General features: G+C 35.1%; 1 protein-coding gene across 1 annotated transcript in view; it reads right to left on the bottom strand.

The window, feature by feature from the left end:
• Positions 1-22,837, bottom strand: part of KLHL4 (kelch like family member 4) — a 206,172-nt gene that overhangs the window by 43,001 nt on the left and 140,334 nt on the right. The window contains 3 exon segments of the mRNA XM_019433710.2: positions 1,581-1,777; positions 4,723-4,859; positions 5,244-5,411. Coding sequence (XP_019289255.2) covers positions 1,581-1,777; positions 4,723-4,859; positions 5,244-5,411 — 502 coding nt within the window.

Raw genomic sequence — 22,837 nt, forward strand, 5'->3', positions numbered from 1 at the left:
TCCCATTAAAAATGAGTCAAAGACATGAATAAACATTTTTCCAAAGAAGACATCCTGATGGCTAACAGATACATGAAAAGATGCTCTACATCATTCATCATCAGAAAAATACAAATGAAACTACAATGAAATATCACCTCACACCTGTCAGAATGGCTAACATCAACAAGATAAGAAACAAACAGGGGCTGGTGAGGATGTGGAGAAAGGGTAACCCTCTTACACTGTTAGTGGGAATGCAAATGGGTACAAGCAGGTTGGAGTTTCCTCAAAAGGTTAAAAATAGAACTACACTACAATACAGCAGTTGCACTACTAGGTACTTATACAAATAATACAAAAGTACTAATTTGAAAGGATACATGCACCCCAGTGTTTAGAGCAGCATTACCAACATTAGTCAAGTTGTGGAAAAAAAAAAAACAAAAAACAAATGTTCATCATGTGATGAATGGATAAAGAGGTGGTATCTATATACAATAGAATATTACACAGCCATAAAAAAGAATGAAATCATACCATTTGCAATGACATGGGTAGAGATAGAGTATTGTGCTAAGAGAAATAAGTCAGAGAAAGACAAATGCCATATGAGTTAACTCATATGTGGAATTTAAGAAAAAGAAAAATCATGGGGGAAAAAAGAAAACAAAGAAACAGACTCTTAAATATAGAGAACAAACTGATGGTTACCAGAGGGGGGGTGGGTTGGGGATGGGCTAAATAGGTGATGGGTTTAATAAGAGTGCACTTGTGATGAACACCAGGTGTTCTATGTACATGTTGAATCACTAAGTTGTACACCTGAAATTAATATTACACTCTCTATTAACTAAATGGAATGTACATAAAAACTAAAAAAAATCAAGCACATTATATTTTCTTAATATTGTGGATTCTACTTGAAATATATACTTCTTTGGTTTAATATTTGAAATATATATATATACACATACATAATTTCTCCAAGCTTTGAGATTTAATTAAACCTTTTCAACTTAAAAATTGAAAAACTTGCTCGAGCGCAGCTCAACAAGACAAATATTTTTATCTAATATCCATTATGTCAGTCATTTGCCAATTATATAAATTTATATTGATTTTTATTTTTATGCCAACATTATAGTCTTTATTTTGAAAAGGTTTTTGTGGGGTGCCTGGGTGGCTTAGTCGGTTAAGCGTCCGACTTCAGCTCAGGTCATGATCTCATGATCCGTGAGTTCAAGCCCCACGTCGGGCTCTGGGCTGATGGCTCAGAGCCTGGAGCCTGCTTCCGATTCTGTGTCTCCCTCTCTCTGCCCCTCCCCCGTTCATGCTCTGTCTCTCTTTGCCTCAAAAATAAATAAACACTAAAAAAAAATTAAAAAAAATGTTTTTGGAAAGGTTTTTTTTTTTACTGTTTTCTTCTAAGAGTAATATATATATATATATATACACACACACACACATACATTGTATATTTATATATACACACACACACACATGAATGTGTACACATATATATTAGTAAACGAATCAGTAAGTTAGATATTGTGTTAATATAATATTACTACAAGTTAATTTGAAACAATTGATTTTACCATTGTGTAATTATGTGCCACACTTAGGAGCTCTGTACAACCCTGGGTATCTCCAAATGATCGAATCCTTAAGCAGTTTGAAGGGTGGAGCTTCCTTATGAGAAAATTGGAGCAGACTTCAATGACTTGAGTCAGCTGCAAGAGACAAGCTGCAGCCAGCAAATTTTCAATAGTATCTTCTTTTAAATGCAGGACACCTAGATGGTTTGAAAAAGTAAAGAATGATTATATGTCCCATTATGTAAGACATGAATGTGCTAGCTACTTGAATTTTTCATTTTCTCTAATTTCTAGGGCTATCTTTTCTAGTGCACAGTAACCACTGTGGGGATATCTTTTGGGGTCTCAAAATACTCTTTTGAGGCCATCATATGCAAGGGAGTCTGTATAAACACTAATAAGATGGCTGAAGGGAGCCAGACTAGATTATCAAATACAATTGTAGCAAATGAACACTGAACACTATTATTGCAAAGAACAGCAACTAGTTATTTCTTTATAATTTTAGACCTGCATCTAAATCTTATATCAACTGGCTGGTCCAGTTGGAAAACCATGCGACTCTTAATCTTGGGGTCATGATTTAGAGACCCATGTTGGGGGTAGAGATTCCTTAAATAAAAACTTTTAATAAAAGCAAAATAAATGTTATATAAACTGTAAGCAATATGATTCAAGGAGCATTATATTATATTGTATAAGGACCATACAATTGCCCATACAGGTAACATTTATATGGAAAAAAAAAAAAACAACAACATTTGGTAACTAAGTAGAACACTAATGTTATCTGTCCATTTTTTCTTTGCATCTACATTATTAATTGATAAGAATAACTTGCTCAGATATTATGTATAGAACTGACACCTGGCATTGTCTCAAAAGAAAAATAATATTGCTAATAGTTCATAAATAAATGTTTGTATGATTATTTTCTCAGATATAAAAAAAGGCTCTGTTTAAAAATATCTGTGAAGAGATCTTTAAAATATTCAGAGCCATTTAAGCTATTTGCTGTGTGTGTGTGTGTGTGTGTGTGTGTGTGTGTAGTTTTTGGAGGAAGCATTATTGATAAATTATTGCAAATGTTATGTTAGTAAGTTGTATTCCTTTTTTTTGTTTATCCAAGCTATAGGTAAGTTATAAAGAATGACATTTTCTATGGATATGTTCTATAAATTATTCTTTGATAGTTTTCCTTGCAAAATGCACTCATATGGAGTCTATATGTTTGCATAAACATAAAGAAAAGAGCTGTGAGATGCTCTGTATTTGGTTCAGCCTCTAAATATGTTGCAAAAGGATCTGGTCCATCAGCAGACTTTCTTGTGTTGTTTTATTTTTGTCCTGGATTTTGAAGGGAAAGTCCTGCCCATATCTCATGAGACCCAGAGAAGTTATCAAGTATTCTCAGCTCCAGATATAAAGCTTAACATCCTATATACATTGAAACTTGGCCTGGTTATTAAGAATATTCATTTCTTAATAAATAAAATTGTAAAGCTCCTAGAAGAAAACGCTAAAAAATCTTATTGACATTGGTATTGGCAATAATTTCTTGTATAATATACCAAAAGACAGGCAACTACAACTAAAATAAACAAGTGGGACTTCATCAAAGTAAAGAACTTCTTCATAGCAAAGGAAATATAAAATATATTGAAAAGGCAATATACAGAATGAGAGAAAAACACTGCAAACCATATATCTGATAAGGGGTTAATGACAAAAATACATAAAGGACTCATAGAATACAATAGTACAAAAGCAAATAATCCAATTAAAAATGAGCAAATAACCTAAATAAACATTTTTTTCCAAAGACATACAAATAACCAATAGGGACATGAAAATGTGCTTAACATCACTAATTATCAGGTAAATGTAAACCAAAACACATTCCCATTAGGATGGCTATTAGCAAAAAGAGCAGGGATAACCAATGTTGGTGAGGCTTCGAAGAAAAGGGAGTATTTACACATTGTTTGTGGGAATGTAAATAGATACAGCTTTATGGAAAACAGTATGGTGTTTTCTGAAATAATTGGAAAATAAAACTACCTTATCATTCAGCAACTCCACTCCTGATTGTATGTACAAAGAAATAAAATCAGCATCTTAAGAGACATCTGGACTCCCATGTTTGTTGCAACATTATTAGCAATAGCTAAGATATGAAAACAGCCAAACAATATACAGATCCTTCAACAGTTGGATGTATATATATATATATATATATATATATATATATATATGTAGCACCTTAGGAATGCCAAGTAGAGTTTTGGTTTCCAGGCAGGGGCTGGGAGGGGGAAATAGGGAGGTTCATCTCAAAAGGTGTAAATTTTCAGTTATAGGAAGTATAAGTTCTGAGAATCTAAAATACAGCATGGTGTCTATAGTTAATAATATGGTATTGGGTACTGTGTACTTGAAAATTATTGAGAGTATATCTTAAGCATTCTCACCACAAAAACAATTAATAATTTGAGATAATGTGTACATCATTATTAATGATTATAATTAATATAATAATAAGGTAATTATTATTAATTATCTTCATCTTAGTAATTATTCCACTTGCATATATATAGCAAATTATCACATAGTACACTTTAAATATAGACACTTATATTTTTCAATTATTCCTCAATAAATTTGGAATTAATTAATTAATTAATTAATTAATATTTCTTGGCCCCCAAACTCATCTTATTACCTTTGCCTTATAGTTTGAGTAAATATGACTTTGTTATTTCAAAGGAAAGACTAAGTCTCTAATATAGAGTTGGACTTTGTATGTACTTTGTATGGACTTTGTATGTATGTAGAGAGTTCCTCTCTAGTTTTTACAAATGAGAATGTATCCACAACATTCAAGAGAAAGACAGATATATGCTTGTATTTTTGTGTTAAAATAGCTTTATTCTCTCAGGGTCAAAATTTTATGTTATATTATTTATCTCTTACTCTTTCATAATACTGAATTTAAAACCTGATTCTGCACTTTACTACCTTCATAAAGTTACTTAACTAGTCAATCCTTCAATTTTCTCATTTGCAGAATAGAAATAATATTAATGTAAGTTATATGATGTAGAGTTATTGTGAGGATTGAATGACTTAATACGTGCCACTTTACCTGTGTAAGCATACTGCACCAAGGAATTAAGTGCATTAGGATCAACTCCTTCCATCCTGACCTCTTCTTGTTTGGCTTCAAATACATCATTAGTAAACATTGCAGCAAAATAATAGGACACTGAACTGAGAACCAACCTGGAAATGGGAATGATTCATAGGAACTTAAATGAGACCAGTATATCATTGAAAAGCTTGAAATGCAGCCAATAAGTTTTTAACACTGCTGAGTTCGTTATCTGCATGAATCTTTCACAGTTCAGTAAAGTATAGTGAAATTAGAATGGTGAATTAGGTAAGTTTATTTTCTTTTGAGGATTTGTGATGTTTTACATGTATTTCTTTAAAATTTGGCTCTTTTAAATATCACACAGGGAAATGGATCATATATGCTAATGCTTTTTCAATATAGGAAGATAAAAAGATACTTTCCTCAGCATTCTAATTTGTTTTCAATGGACAAATTCATTCTCATTCGAGTGCTTTACTAACAAAATGTTCTGTCTGCATAAGGATACTTACCGATGGGCTGGAATTCGGAGGTGTCCCACAATAAGTAGTACATCACACAGTTGTTTCTCTTTCAGATAGTTCTCAATTTTGTGAAGAGTTTGTTCTGCATGATTTACAGCATGAAACTGCTCCTTAGATCTATGAACATTCATTTCTTCAGGATATTGTGTATCTAATCTAAAAGGGGTGTAAGAGTGAAAATATGGTTTATTCTCTTAGTGAGTATACAAATGTCCAATGCAAATTTTGGCACATCAACTTCTAAGAGAAATATGCTGGATTAGATAAAGTTTAAATATGCCTTCCAATCTTAAATATTTCACTATAATTACTGTCTAGCCTTCCATTAAAGTGAAGTGTCATGATTCATATTTTTACCTGGAATGAAACCATAAATTTGTATAGTTCCATTGCAGGGCTAGTGGTAATTTTTTTATTTTTATTTTTTTTAACGTTTATTTATTTTTGAGACAGAGAGAGACAGAGCATGAACAGGGGAGGGGCAGAGAGAGAGGGAGACACAGAATCTGAAACAGGCTCCAGGCTCTCATCTGTCAGCACAGAGCCCGACGCGGGGCTCAAACTCACGGACAGTGAGATCACGACCTGAGCCGAAGTCGGATGCTTAACCGACCAAGCCACCCAGGTGCCCCGCTAGTGGTAATTTTTATATGCACAAACATAAACTTCAAAATGCCAGCCTTTTTCTTTGATTTTTATTGGTATCACAATTATGTTATTAGGCACAAAATCATAGACATGATTCAAAATATTTTTAAAATTTGATTATGAACTGAAACTTCTCCATAGAATACTCATTACACAACAGAAATATTTCTTGAAGAATCTCAAACTTGAGATTTCTCTACAATATGTCAGCCCCATCAAGAGAATATACAATTTCCATCTTACATATACTTTTTCAGGATTTATTGAGACATAATTAATATAGAACATTGTGTGTGTTTAAGATGTACAATGTAATGAATTAATATATGTATGTATTGTGAAGTTATTACTACAATAAGGTTAATTAACACATCCATCACCTCACATAGTTACCATTTTTCATGTGTGTGGTTAAAACATTTAAGATCTATGATCTTAGGAGAATTTCAAGTTAAGATGGTGGAGCAGCATGGAGATCCTCAGCTTGTCTTGTCCCTGACACAGCTAGATCAGCATCAAGACATTTTGCACACCTAGGAAATTGATCTTAGGTTAACACAACAATCTGTATAATTTGAGCCACAGAACTCAGGAGGTACATGGCACAAAGCTGTGAACTGTGGGAGAAAAGCTGTGGAGGGTAGGAAGCTGTTTTTGCATAGAGAGGATGGAGAAAGGGGGAGAGTGCAGGAAAAACACTAGTCCAAAAGTAGTTAGAGAAAAAGAGAAAGAGTGAAAATACTTGCCCAAATGTAGTTGGACAGAAAGAAAGAGTGAATACACTCACAGGGGACTGAACAAGAAATTTGTTCCCCAAAACCACTGATGGCAAGAAAGGAGAGGGTTTCAATACCACCAGGATTCTATACACAGTGGAGTTCAGAGTCTAAAGTTCCAGAGCTCAGTGCTTGTGGTGCTCTGGTGAGGAAGCAGGGTGAATCCCCAGGAGCAGGGAGTGGGGTCTGATGGGTCTGTATGCCACATGGGGAGAAGCAGTTCCCCTGCTTGGAGAACATTTGGTAGAGACCATATGGCCTCCCCAAAGGCATAGGTCCCAGCAGACTCTGGAGAGCAGCCACATTTGCTGGTATTGGGACAAAGATGCCAGAGTGCAGTGAAACTTGGTGTCAGCTGTGTTTTGTGATTTGCCATGATCTCTGAATGTCTGCTGTTGCACGATTATACAAACATTTTCTGGGGTGAACTGGCACCCGGCCATTGCTCAGGGAAACCCTCCCCCAGAAAGTTGACATGGGTCCAAGCCACAGGGGTCTCTGAAGTTTGGGGTTTTAAAACACGAAACCATCTGAGATAAAACTCTAGAAGGAGGTGTCCCTTGGCAGGCTGATGGGATGGATAAGGACAGGAGGGAGTGGATGGAGGTCTGAGACAAAGGAGGGGTGCTTGATCTCAGGTAAGTGAGAGAGTGAATTTCTTGTCCCAGAGAGGAGGGAGCTGGATTCCCATGGTCTCCTGCAAACAAGCATGCTCATACATGCACTTATACTCTACACTGATCCACCACAGTAAGCTAAGCAGTGCCACCTAGTGGGGAACAGAGCCATAACACGGAGGCCTGCCCAATTGCACCCTCTAAGCATAACCCCTAGAAAACCAGCAGAAACCCCTCCACCTGCTTAGTATACGGACTTTAGAGTGATTCATAATATCACTTCTAGGGGAACCTGGATGTAAACTCATTTGGGTTTCATTTTGTTTGCTGGTTCATTTATAACTTCATTTTGTTTGATTCTGTTTTTCAAATATTTTTTTTCTTTTGTTTTCTTGGATATAGAAAAATGTATTTTTATTTTCTTTTTTTAATTTTTAAATTAGTTTTTATTTTAATTTGTAATTTTTAAAATTTTTATTCTATTTTATTTTGTTTTATTCTATTTATTATATACATTTTTAATTTTTAAATTTATTAACTTTTGTCTTTACTTGCTTTTCTTTCCCTTTTTTCTCTGTTCTATCAAGCTTCTTTCAACAGGCAGACCAAAACACACCTAAGATATAGCTTCCTTTTATTATATTGTTTTGTTTTTACGTTTTTAATTTTTATTTTATTTTTCTTCCTCCAAAATGACAAAATGAAGGAATTCCCCCCAGAAGAAAGAACAGGAAAATGACAGCCAGAGTCTTAAAACATATATATAAGCAAAATGTCTGAATTAGAATTTACAACCATGACAATAAGTGTACTAGCTAGGGGTTGAAAAACAATAGAATCCAATTCTGCAGACATAAAAGAAGTAAAAGCTAGTTAGGACGAAATCGAAAATACTATAACCAAGATGCAATCAAATAGATGCCACGACAGCAAGGATAGACGAAGAAGAACAGTGAATCAGCAATATAGAACACAAAATTGGGGAAAATAATGAAGCAGATAAAAGAGGGAAACAAAGGCAACAGAGCACAATTCAAGACTTAGAGAACTCAGTGACTTATTAAAAAGGAATAACAACTGAATCATAGGAGTCCCAGAATATGAAGAGAGAGAAGAAAGGGGCAGAAGCATTACGGGAGCAAATTATAGTGGAAAATTTCCTAATCTGGGGAAGGACAGAGACATTAAAATCTAAGAAGCACAGAGAACTCACATTAGCTTCCACAAAAACTGACCATCAACAAAGCATATTATAGCCAAATTCACAAAATACACAGACAAGGAAATAATTATGAATGCAGCAAGGGAAAAAATCCTTAACCTATAAAGGAAGACAGATCAGATTCACAGAAAACTTACTTATCCACAGAAACTCGACAGGCCAGAAAGGAGTGGCAGGATATATTCAAGGTACTGAATCAAAAACAAAACAAAACAAAACAAAACAAAACAAAAAGGAGACAATAATTATTTATCCAGCAAGGCTGCCATTCAATATAGAAGGAGAGACAAAGAGTTTCCCAGACAAACATAATCTAAAGGAGTTTGCGACCACTAAACCAGCCCAGCAAGACATTTTAAGGGGGACTCTTTGAGTGGAGAAAAGAAAAAAAAAACAAAACAAAAAAGAACAAAAGCGGCAAAGACTATAAAGGACCAGAGAACATCACTCTACAGGCAACATGATGGCACTAAATTCATATCTTTCAGGACTCTCTCTAAATGTCAATGGACTAAGAGCTCCAATATGAAGACATAAGGTATCAGAATGGATAAGAAAACAAGACTCATGTATATGCTGTTTACAAGAGACTCATTTTAGATGTAAAGACACCTACAGATTGAAAGTAAGGGGGTGGAAAACATTTGTTATGGTAATGGTTATCAAAAGAAAGCAGAGTAGCCATACTTATATCAGACAAACTAGATTTTAAAATAAAGACTGTAACAAGAAATGAAGAAAGGCATTATATCATAATTAAGGGTTGTATCAACCAAAAAGATCTAACAATTGTTAATATTTATGTCCCCAACATGAAAAACCCAAAATTTAAATCAATTAATCACAAGCATAAAGAATATCATTGATAATCATACCATAATAGTAGGGGACTTCAATACCCCAGTTATAGAAATAAGCAGATAATCTAAGCAGAAACTCAACAAGGAAACAATGGCTTTGAATGATCCAGTGGACCAGATAGACTTAACAGATATATTCAGAACATTTTATCCTAAAGGAGCAGAATACACATTCTTCTCGAGTGCACATGGAACATTCTTCATATTAAACCACATACTGGAAAACAAATCAGCCCTCAAAAAGTACAAAAAGATCAAGATCATACCGTGCATATTTTCAGACCACAAAGATATGAAACTTGAAATAAACCACAAGAAAAGCAATAGAAAAAACATGAATACTTGTAGATTAAAGACCAACCTACTGAAGAATGAATGGGTTAACCGAGAAATTAAAGAGGAAATTAAAAAATACTTAGAAGACAATGAAAATGAAAACATGACAGTCCAAAACCTCTGAGATGCAGCAAAGGAGGTCATAAGAGGGAAGTATATAGTAAGCCAGGCCTTCTTAAAGAAGGAAGAAGGGTCTCAAATACACAACCTAATTTATACTTAAAAGAGCTGGGAAAAGAACAGCAAATAGTGCCCAAACCCAGCAGAAAAAGGGAAATAATAAAGATTAGAGTAGAATTCAATGATACTGAAAAAAACAAAAAACAATAAAAAAAAAAGTAGAACATATCAAAAAAAAAAACAAACAGAAGCTGGTTCTTTGTAAGAATTACAAAAATTGACATACCCCTATCCAGACTGATCAAAAGCAAAAAGGAAACGACCCAAATAAATGAAATCACGAATGAAATAGGAAAGATCACAACTAACAATGCAGAAATACAAACAATAATAAGAGAATATTATGATCAATTATATGCCACACATTGGTCAATCTGGAAGAAATGAACAAATTCCTAGAAACATATAACCTACCAAAACTGAAACAGGAAGAAATAGAAAATTTGAACAGACTCATAACCAGTAAAGAAATTGAATAATTAATGAAAAACCTCCCACCAAACAAGAGTCCAGGGCCGGATAGCTTTTCAGGGGAATTTCTCCAAACATTTAAAGAAAGATTTAACATGTATTCTTTTGAAGCTGTACCAAAAAAAAAAAAACAAAACACAAAAAACAAAAACAAAACAAAACAAAACAAACAAACAAATAAAAAACACCACTAGAGGAAAATTTCCAAAGTCATTCTATGAGACCAGCATTACCTTGATTCCAAAACCAGACAAACACCCCACTAAAAAGGAGAGCTACATACCAATTTCTCTGATGAACATGGATGCAGAAATTCTCAACAATATACTAGCAAACTGGATCCAACAATCCATTAGAAGAATTATTCACCATGATAAAGAAGGACTTATTCCTGGGATGCAGGACTGGTTCACTATCCACAAACCCATCAATGTGACACATCACATTAATAAAATAAAGGTAAGAACCACCTTATCATCTCAGTAGATGCAGAGAAAGCACTGGAAAAAAAATATAAGATCTTTTCATGAATAAAAGAAAACAAAAACTATCAGGAAATCAGGGATAGAAGGAGATCATAAAAGCCATGAACAATAGACCCACCACTAATATCATCCTCAATGGGGAAAAACTGAGATCTTTCCCCCTAAGGTCAGGAACATGACAGGGATGTCCACTTTCACCACTGTTATTCAACATAGTATTGGAAGTTCTAGCCTCAGCAATCAGACAAAACAAAGAAATAAAAGCCCTCCAAATCGGCAAGGAGGAAGTCAAGCTTTCACTTTTTTCAGATGACATGATACTCTATACAGAAAACCCAAAAGATTCCACCAAAAACTGCTAGAACTGATCCATGAATTCAGCAAAGTGGCAGGATATAAAATCAATGCACAGAAATCGGTTGCATTTCTATACACCAATAATGAAGCAGCAGAAACAGAAATCAAGGAATGGATCCTATTTACAATTGCACCAAAAAACATAAGATACCTAGGAATAAAACTAACCAAAGAGGTGAAAAATCTACACACTGAGAACTAGAGAAAATTTCTAATAGAAATTGAAGAAGACACAAATAAATGGAGAACATTCCATGCTCACGGATTGGAACAACAAACACTGTTACAATGTTGATACTACCCAAAGCAATCTACACGTTCAATGCAATCCCTATCAAAATAACACCAGTATTCTTCACAGGCCTACAGCACACAAACCAAAATTCGTATGGAACCAGAAAAGACCCTGAGTAGCCAAACCACTCCTGAAAAAGACAACCAAAGCTGGAGGCATCGCAATCCCAGACTTCAAGATATATTACAAAGCTATAATCATCAAGACAGTATGTCACTGACACGAAATCAGACACATAGATGAATGTAACAGAATAGAGAACCCAGAATCAGACCCACAAATTTATGGCCAACTAATCTTTGACAAAGCAGGAAAGAATATCCAATGGAAGAAAGACAGTCTCTTCAGCAAATGGTCTTGGGAAAACTTGACAACAATGTGCAGAAGAATGAACCTGGACCATTTTCTCACACAAAACACAAAAATAAACTCAAAATGGATGAAAGATCTAAATGTAAGGCATGAAGCCATCAAAATCCTAGAGCAGAAACCAGGCAACAACCTCTTTGACCTTGGCCTTAGCAACTTCTTACTCAGCATGTCTCTGGAGACAAGGGAGACAAAAGAAGAAACGAAATATTGGGACCTCATCAAAAAGCTTTTGCACAGTGAAGGAAACAATCAGCAAAACTAAAAGACAACTAACAGAATGGGAGAAGATATTTGCAAATGACATATCAGAATAAGGGTTAGCATCCAAATTATATAAATAACATATCAAAATTAACACCCCAAAAACAAATAATCCAGTGAAGAAATGGTCAAAAGACAGGTACAGACACTTTTGCAAAGATGACATACAGATGGCCAACACATACATGAAAAAATGGTCAACATCACTTATCACCATGGAAATACAAATCAAAACCACAATGAGATACAACCTCACACTTGTCAGAAAGACTAACATTAACTCAGGCAACAACAATTGGTGATGATGTGGAGAAGGAGCAACTTCTTTGCACTGCTGGTGGGAATGCAAAATGGTACAGCCACTCTGGACAACAATTTGGAGTTTCCTCAATAATTAAAATAGACCTACCCTACGAACCAGAAAATGCACTACTAGGTATTTATCCAAAGAATACAAAAATGCTGATTCCAGCATTTACTCCAATGTTTATAACAGCACTATTGACAAGAGCCAAAGTATGTAAAAAGCCCAAATGTCCATTGACTGATAAATGGATAAAGAAGATGCAAAATATAAACACAATGGAATATTATTTGATGATCAAAAAGAATGAAATGTTGCCATTTGCAACAATAGTGTATTATGCTAAGTGAAATAAGTCAGAGAGAGAAAATATATAATTTCACTCATATGTGGAATTTTACATACAAAACATGAACATAAAGGAAGGGAAGCAAAACAAATATAAAAACAGAGAGGGAGACAATGCTTAATAGACTATTTAATACTGAGAACAAACAGGGTTTCTGGAAGGTTGTTGTGGGGGGGATGGGTTAAATGGGCAAGGAGCATTAGGGATGACACATGTTGGAATGAGCACTGGGTGTTATATGTACGTGATGAATCACTAAATTCTATACTTGAAATAATTATTACACTATATTTTAACTAACTTGGATTTAATTTTTTTAAAAAGAGAGAGACCAAAATCAATAAGGCCATGTCTACTGTTTAAGTAAGAGATCCAGTTCGGTAATACTATTTTTGTATGCCAAGCCTACATTGGAATATAAAGCAAGATAGATTTCCTGTGTGAGTTACAAGTGGATTTTAAGGCAATTACAAAGGAGAAATTACAAAAATGCTTAACATAATGACAACATGGTGAGAAAAAATGTATTGCTACTTCTAATAGGTAGTGTAAAAGAATTTTGTGTTTTAAAAAAGTGTGTGGTTATTTTAACATTGCTTGTAGAATTTGAAGTGCTTGTATGTTAAATACCACTGCTTGCTGCTTTTACCAGCATCAAGTTAAAGGGCACATTAGAAATGACACAGTTCTATGTCCCTGGTTTCAGGGCAAAAGGAGCTCAGGTGACTATAGATTATGATGGTAAATATGGCTTTAATTACAAACATGAGAGGATTCATGGAAGACTAGAAGAGAGCAGGAAAAATACGATGTTGAAAAAAATCAAACATTTTGGTGCTGAAGGGCTGTATTGAAAATACATAATCCATCCATAATGCATCTCCTAAAATGGGCTGATTAATTAATGTCCTCACTACCCCAGGATTCACATTCTTTGGAAATGACTTTTATTAAATTTCAATAAATTGTTAGTCCCAATGGTATTTTATTTCACAAATATGGATGAGTTCATATATATCTTTAGGTCACTTGGTCAGAATGCTTGAGAAAAAGAATATGGAATCATGTTCACATTCCATAGTCTTAGTTATCCTCATTGTTGTTGCTGCTTCATTTGCCTGGTCCCCATATGACATGGCCTAAGGACAGGAGGAGAGAACAATGCCTACATTGGCAATTCCAATGCCAAAACTCTGGGAATCTTCAGCCAGCTCCAGCTAGCTTCAGGGACATCACTTGATAGCCTGGGATCTGATGCTTTTCCCCAGAATGACTGATGGGGAGTGATGGACAGTGAAATATTTTGTCATGAGAAAGTGTTGAACAGCCATTTCAGGATTAAAGTCAGCTGCAATGATCTAACGTCCTTTTTCTGATTAGTTTGCTGGATTCCTGGCATTTCTCTTTGCTTAGAAAGAATGATCTGATCACTTCACACTAAAACAGAAAGGGGCAAGTAAAATGAAAGTTGGGTATTAATGGATGAGTAAGAAGTCACTGAGGTGGGAGGGGGGAAGATTTCAGGGAGCTGGAAAAGTTATGTACATTTCATATAAAAGATTTATTTTTTATGCTTGGAAATTAAATTTTTTTCATATTTAAAAATATCTATTGTCTTAGGAACTTTCAAGTATACAATACAGTATTGTTAACTATAGTCACCAGGCTGTACTTTAGATTCCCAGAGCTCATTCACCTTTAACTGGAAGTTTGTACCCTTTGACTACTTAGGCAAATATGATGACTGTTGAATTTACAATGATGAAAGCAGTCTACATGTCTTTTCAGCATCACAACATGGTGGAGTTTAAATACTAACACAAGCATATAGAGGCTTACAATCAGTAGAAGCGTAAATATTTAATGGTCAGATGAATACACTTAAATACTTTTCTTATTACCTTTCTTGCTTCCAGGGATCACTTTCTAACCACCATTAGTTTTAGGCTCCCCCACCCCCAACTCATCCTGTGTTTCTCTGAACACAATTGGTCCAGGGTGAAATTATTCTCGTTTAATTTAAATAAACGGTTCATCTCTGAATCTTCTTAACCTTTAAAGACTCTTTGGGACATTCACTCACATTATTATATAGATAATTAATGTAGCATGGTATGAATATCCTTAAAACTTGCCTGATACAAAATGTGTCTGTTTGTTTTGGAAAGGAACAATAATTTTTCACCATAGACTAGAAAGAATTCAGGTTTCACTTAACTCAGTCATCCTAATATTTTCTCTGCTCAAGTAATGGTTTGATTTACATTGAGTCAATCACATATTCAATGCCATATTATCTTTGCTTTCCTCATGTATACCCCATAATTTATTGAAGAGGGGTATATTCTAAAGGAGGAATATAATTTGGGAAGTTCTGGCCATGAAATAATTTTATTCTGTGAATTTTCTTCAGCCTAATTTGGTTAAGGGCATAAAGCATCTTTAATTACTAACTAATTTGGAATGTGTATACTTTGGGCATCAATTTTTGAGATATCTGCAATATTTTTTATAATTAAAATGTAGATTTTTAGAATATAAAAATCCTATCAATATGAACCACACACAATTTTGTTAGATTTCAAAAGACAGAGGCAACTGTATCTTGTGTATCATCAGGAAACAAGAAATTAGTACTCAAAAATTATAGGTAGATCAAATTAAGGCATTAAAAATATAACACAAATATTAATCTGAATATATAAAACCATTATAATCTATTCTTGGTCATTAAGCAGAATATAATAAAATAAGTCAAATGACCTAACAACAACAATTAAACTAGTGAAATAAAACCCAATTTTAATAAGTTCCCAGAGCTCATGAATTACAATTCTGTTTCCTCCATTTTAGATACTGTAATGTCAAGTCAGATGTTACAATAGAAGCCGATGCATTAGAGAATGTTCTTCCATTTTCTTTATTGTATGGTATCTACAGATGGAAACAGGGGAGACAACATGCTGAAATGAAAAAAAAAAGCATAAAAATGCCTGGGTTTAGTTCCTGCCCTTGTAAATATAAACTAAGTGATCTTGGGCAAGTCACTTTATTTTTCTAAGCTTTAATTTTCTCCTACAAAATTGGAATGAAAATAATACTAATACCAATATTACCAATAATAATGCTTATGTCACATAGCTTTTCAAATGACTACATGAGAAAATTGTACTTGGAATAATCACTATAAATGTTAAGTCTTGAGTTCATCCTAACTACTAAGATATAGTTATTTCCATAAATATCTTTAAAGTTTTTTTGTCTGAAACTATGATTTAATTAATAAGCTTCAGTTTTTAGAGCAGTTATAGGACTATAAAAAATTTTAGAAGTACAGATAATTCTTTACTTTTGGTTGTCACAACTAAGGAAGAGTGCTACTGGCATCAAATGGATAGAGACCAGAGATACTAGTAAACATCCTACAATGCACAGGACAGCCCTCTACAACAACTGCTCAGCCCAAAATGTCAAAGGTTCCAAGGTAGAACATCTCTGGTCTACCTTTTAATTCTTTAGTTAGCTTTTTAAGCCTTTGAAAGAAGATACTATGGTTAAAATTTTTTATAAGGATGCACATAATACAATTTATTTGCACAAAATGAACATGCAATCCCTGATTTAATATTCAAGCCAAATTTCAGTGACTAAATATTATTACACATTAACTTTTTTTTTACTATGGCAAAATGATTAAATTTATTGAGTTTTGAGAATGAGGAGGGGAACTGAGTCTATTGCTGCAAATAACCATTATTGTAAATGAAATTTTACCATACCAAAAAACTATTTTTAAGTTTATTTATTTATTTTGAGAGAGAGAGAGAGAGAGAGAGAGAGAGAGAGTGAGAGAGAGAGAGAGAGAAAGAGAGAGACATGGAGAGGAGAGAAAGAATCCGAAGCAGGCCCCTCACTGTCAGTGCAAAGCCTGATGTGGGACTTGAATGAATGAAGCATGAAGAATGAAGCATGAGATCATGACCTGAGATGAAGTCAAGAGTCAGATTTTCTTTTTAATATTGATTTGTTTTTGAGAGAGAGATGGAGAAAGAGCAGGGGAGGGGCAGAGAGAGAGGGAGACACAGAAACTGAAACAGGCTCCAAGCCCCGAGCTGTCAGCACACAGCCTGACTCCGGCCGGGCTCAAGCTCATAAACTGTGAGATCATGACATGAGCTGAAGTTGGACACTTAACCAACTGAGTCACCCAGACACCACAAGAATCAGATGCTTAACTGACTGAGCCACCATGTGCCCCCCAAAAAACTATTCTAAAATGGAATATTTTAGAACAGTTTTAGATTTACAGAACAATTGAGATAACAGAAAATTACATACCCATACACAATTCCCCCTATTATTAATATTTACATTAATAAGAAACATTTTAATAATTAATAAACCAATCCTGATGCATTATTATTGACTAAAATTAATACTTCATATTTCTTCACATTTTACTTAGTGTCCTTTTACTATTCTAAAGTCTCCTCCAGAGATCACAGTCAGCTATGTCCTTAGGCTCCCCTTGGTTGTGATAATAACTCAGACTTCCCTTATTTTTGATGATGTTGAAAATGTTGAGGTGTACTGGACCGATATTTTATATAATGCCTTTCAATTAGAATTTGTTTGCTTTTTTTCTCATAATGAGTCAAGGGTTATAAATTTGGGGGGGGGAGACTAAAGAGGAAAAATGCCATGCTCATCACATTATAGATAGGGTGCTTTCTGTCAACATGGCTGAACCACTGTTGATGTGAACATTGATCACCTGGCTGAGATAGTGTTTGTCAAGGTTCTTTACTGTAAAGGTCCTCTTTTTTTGCTCTTTCCATCCTGTTCTCTTTGGAAGGTAGTCAATACATACAGACAACACTTAAGGAGTGAGACATTATAGTCTACCTCTTTGGAGGGTAGTTACATAAATTATTTTAAAATCTTACGCATGACATGTATACCTTTTCCTGTCTTCTCTAGCCTGACATGGACTGCCTGATTCCACTAGTTGTTGGAAAACAAAACAAAACAAAACAAAAACTTAGTATCTGCTGTTCTGTCTGTGCTGACAAGTTTTAGTACTGGGAATCCTCTTTCTCCGCCTTCTGCTAGTACTTCACCTCTTCTGCCTTCCCTTCCCCTTCTTCTGTTTCTGCACCACCTTAGGTGCAGACTACATAACTGCCTCCTTAGTGACTCAGACACCATCAGCTCCTCCTCCCATCCTCCATGTCAAGAAACAAAGAGCACTCCCTTGGACCACCCACTTCAGATTCCCCCACCAGTGTTCCAGTTAAAAATTGACAATGGGGAACAAATTGTCTTAAGTGGACCCAAATAAAAGATAGTCAGTATTTAAACTAATTTAAGTTTGTTGGTTTAATGAAGATACACACGTCTTTAGAGTTATAAGCATTTAATATGGAATTTATTCTATCTAGGGTTACTGAAGGTCAAGTAAGCTCATGTTATCTCTGTTCCAATTTGTAAACAAAAAGATAACTTAAAATGACGGTTAATTTTGTCTGTCTCATAGTTTTCATGGGTAATTTTTAAGATAGCTTTCAATGTCTTTGGTAACCTAAAACATTAAAGTTTCACTTGCATAATAAATGGGACTGAATTCAGTGGGCTTATAGGTCTTTTAAAAATAGAATGGAATGCTAAAGCATTGATTATTGATTTCTGATTGCAGAGAAACTAAGGCTATTTGGATCTGTTGGTAAACATGCTTTGTGCATAAGTGGTTCATAAATTTGTCATCTAAAAATATCTGGTGTAACAGTTCACAATTGGTTACCACTTAGTTTTCACTGGAGACTATGGTTTCTAAGAGTAAAAAATCTGCTAAATGTAGTTAAGACTGATGGGATATGATCCTGATTTCACATATCCTGTGGTGTCTTATAAATGCTTTCAGTGGATTTTTTACCAAATCTATGGAATTTCAAAGTGCTATGGCAGACTTTTTCAGAAAACTTACCTATTCTAAGACAAATTATTATAACAATTACTTCTTTTAAATATAACTTTAACCAAAAGGATATCTCCACAGCCAATTTTACAAGCAATCACTGTTTTTATAGATTGCTCAGGAAAAACAACTGAATCTGCCATTACTTGGTTTCAACAACAATGGCATAATCTCCAAAGGACAAATGCCTACTGCAAGAACATAATTAAAGGTAGTCATTATGCATTTACAGCAGTTTCCTAGCTAATCTATTAACATTGTAGGTGATTCTCAATATGTAGTTTATGTGATACAGAATATAGAAAAGGCCACGATTAAGGAATTAAGGGAATCCTCTTTACTGTTGTTATTTTTAACTTTACAAGCCTTGCTAGAAAAACGAAAACACTTTCATCTTATCACTCAAGATCACATACAGGCTTACTTGGTCCATTAACAGAAGGAAATGAGATTGCAGACCAATTTGGTGGCTAAAACATGGCTTTTATTTTTTTAAAAAAAATATGAAATTTATTGTCAAATTGGTTTCCATACAACACCCAGTGCTCACCCCAAAAGGTGTTCTCCTCAATGCCATCACCCACCCTCCCCTCCCTCCCAACCCCCATCAACCTTCAGTTTGTTCTCAGTTTTTAAGAGTCTCTTATGCTTTGGCTCTCTCCCACTCTAACCTCTTTTTTTTCCCATCCCCAATGGGTTTCTGTTAAGTTTCTCAGGATCCACATAAGACTGAAACCATATGGTATCTGTCTTTCTCTGTATGGCTTATTTCACTTAGCATCACACTCTCCACTTCCATCCATGTTGCTACAAAAGGCCATATTTCATTCTTTCTCATTGCCATGTAGTACTCCATTGTGTATATAAACCACAATTTCTTTATCCATTCATCAGTTGATGGACATTTAGGCTCTTTCCATAATTTGGCTATTGTTGAGAGTGCTGCTATAAACATTGGGGTACAAGTGCCCCTATGCATCAGTACTCCTGTATCCCTTGGGTAAATTCCTAGCAGTGCTATTGCTGGGTCATAGGGTAGGTCTATTTTTAATTTTTTTGGGAAACTCCATGCTGTTTTCCAGAGTGGCTGTCCCAGTTTGCATTCCCACCAACAGTGCAAGAGGGTTCCCCTTTCTCCACATTCTCTCCAGCATCTATAGTCTCCTGATTTGTTCATTTTGGCCACTCTGACTGGCGTGAGGTGATATCTGAGTGTGGTTTTGATTTCTATTTCCCTGATGAGGAGAGACGTTGAGCTTCTTTTCATGTGCCTGTTGGCCATCCGGATGTCTTCTTTAGAGAAGTGTCTATTCATGTTTTCTGCCCATTTCTTCATTGGATTATCTGTTTTTCGGGTGTGGAGTTTGGTGAGCTCTTTATAGATTTTGGATACTAGCCCTTTGTCCTATATGTCATTTACAAATATCTTTCCCCATTCCGTTGGCTGCCTTTTCGTTTTGTTGGTTGTTTCCTTTGCTGTGCAGAAGCTTTTTATCTTCATAAGGTCCATGTAGTTCATTTTTGCTTTTAATTCCCTTGCCTTTAGATATGTGTCAAGTAAGAGATTGCTATGGCTGAGGTCAGAGAGGTCTTTTCCTGCTTTCTCCTCTAGGGTTTGGATGGTTTCCTGTCACACATTCAGGTTCTTTATCCATTTTGAGTTTATTTTTGTGAATGGTGTGAGAAAGTGGTCTAGTTTCAACCTTCTGCATGTTGCTGTCCAGTTCTCCCAGCACCATTCGTGAAAGAGACTGTCTTTTTTCCATTGGATATTCTTTCCTGCTTTGTCAAAGTAGAGTTGGCCATACGTTTGTGGGTCTAGTTCTGGGGTTTCTATTCTACTCCATTGGTCTATGTGTCTGTTTTTGTGCCAATACCATGCTGTCTTGATGATAACAGCTTTGTAGTAGAGGCTAAAGTCTGGGATTGTGATGCCTCCTGCTTTGGTCTTCTTCTTCAAAATTACTTTGGCTATTTGGTGCCTTTTGTGATTCCATATAATTTTAGGATTGCTTGTTCTAGTTTCGAGAAGAATGCTGGTGCAAATTTTGATTGGGATTGCATTGAATGTGTAGACAGCTTTGGGTAGTATTGACATTTTGACAATATTTATTCTTCCAATCCATGAACAGGGAATGTCTTTCCATTTTTTTATATCTTCTTCAATTACCTTCATAAGCTTTCTATAGTTTTCAGCATACAGATCTTTTATATCTTTGGTTAGATTTATTCCTAGGTATTTTATGCTTCTTGGTGCAATTGTGAATGGGATCAGTTTCTTTATTTGTCTTTCTCTTGCTTCATTATTAGTGTATAAGAATGCAACTGATTTCTGTACATTGATTTTGTATCCTGCAACTTTGCTAAATTCATGTATTAGCTCTAGCAGACTTTTGGTGGGGTCTATCGGATTTTCCATGTATAATATCATGTCATCTGCAAAAAGCAAAAGCTTGACTTCATCTTTGCCAATTTGGATGCCTTTGATTTCCTTTTGTTGTCTGATTGCTGATGCTAGAACTTCCAACACTATGTTAAACAACGGCGGTGAGAGTGGGCATCCCTGTCGTGTTCCTGATCTCAGGGAGAAAGCTCTCAGTTTTTCCCCATTGAGGATGATGTTAGCTGTGGGCTTTTCATAAATGGCTTTTATGATGTTTAAGTATGTTCCTTCTATCCCGACTTTCTCAAGGGTTTTTATTAAGAAAGGATGCTGAATTTTGTCAAATGCCTTTTCTGCATCGATTGACAGGATCATATGGTTCTTATCTTTTCTTTGATTAATGTGATGTATCACGTTGATTGATTTGTGAATGTTGAACCAGCCCTGCATCCCAGGAATGAATCCCACTTAATCATGGTGAATAAATCTTTTTATATGCTTTTGAATTCGATTTGCTAGTATCTTATTGAGAATTTTTGCATCCATATTCATCAGGGATATTGGCCTGTAGTTCTCTTTCTTTACCGGGTCTCTGTCTGGTTTAGGAATCAAAGTAATACTGGCTTCCTAGAATGAGTCTGGAAGTTTTCCTTCCCTTTCTATTTCTTGGAATAGCTTGAGAAGGATAGGTATTATCTCTGCTTTAAACATCTGGTAGAACTCCCCTGGGAAGCCATATGGTCCTGGACTCTTATTTCTTGGGAGATTTTTGATGACTGATTCAATTTCTTTGCTGGTTATGGGTCTGTTCAAGCTTTCTATTTCCTCCAGTTTGAGTTTTGAAGTGTGTGGGTGTTTAGGAATTTGTCCATTTCTTCCAGGTTTTCCAGGTTGTTGGCATATAATTTTTAATAGTATTTACTGATAATTGTTTGTATCTCTGAGGGATTGGGTGTAACAATTCCATTTTCATTCTTGATTTTATCTATTTGGGTCATCTCCGTTTTCTTTTTCAGAAACCTGGCTAAAGGTTTATCAATTTTGTTTATTTTTTCAAAAAACCAACTCTTGGTTTCGTTGATCTGCTCTACAGTTTTTCAGATTCTATATTGTTTATATCTGCTCTGATCTTTATTATTTGTCTTCTTTTGCTATGTGTAGGCTGTCTTTGCTGTTCTGCTTCTTTTTTTTTTTTTAATTTTTTTTTCTTTTTTTTTTTTTTTTAATATATGAAATTTACTGTCAAATTGGTTTCCATACAACACCCAGTGCTCATCCCAAAAGGTGCCCTGCTCAATACCCATCACCCACCCGGCCCTCCCTCCCACCCTGCCCTCCCTCCCACCCCCCATCAACCCTCAGTTTGTTCTCAGTTTTTAACAGTCTCTAATGCTTTGGCTCTCTCCCACTCTAACCTCTTTTTTTTTTTTTTTCCTTCCCCTCCCTCATGGGTTTCTGTTATGTTTCTCAGGATCCACATAAGAGTGAAACCATATGGTATCTGTCTTTCTCTGTATGGCTTATTTCACTTAGCATCACACTCTCCAGTTCCATCCATGTTGCTACAAAAGGCCATATTTCATTTTTTCTCATTGCCACGTAGTATTCCATTGTGTATATAAACCACAATTTCTTTATCCATTCATCAGTTGATGGACATTTAGGCTCTTTCCATAATTTGGCTATTGTTGA

Source organism: Panthera pardus, unplaced genomic scaffold, assembly GCF_024362965.1.
Source record: "Panthera pardus isolate Hobbes unplaced genomic scaffold, ASM2436296v1 HiC_scaffold_27, whole genome shotgun sequence".
Classification (NCBI taxonomy): Eukaryota; Metazoa; Chordata; class Mammalia; order Carnivora; family Felidae; genus Panthera; species Panthera pardus.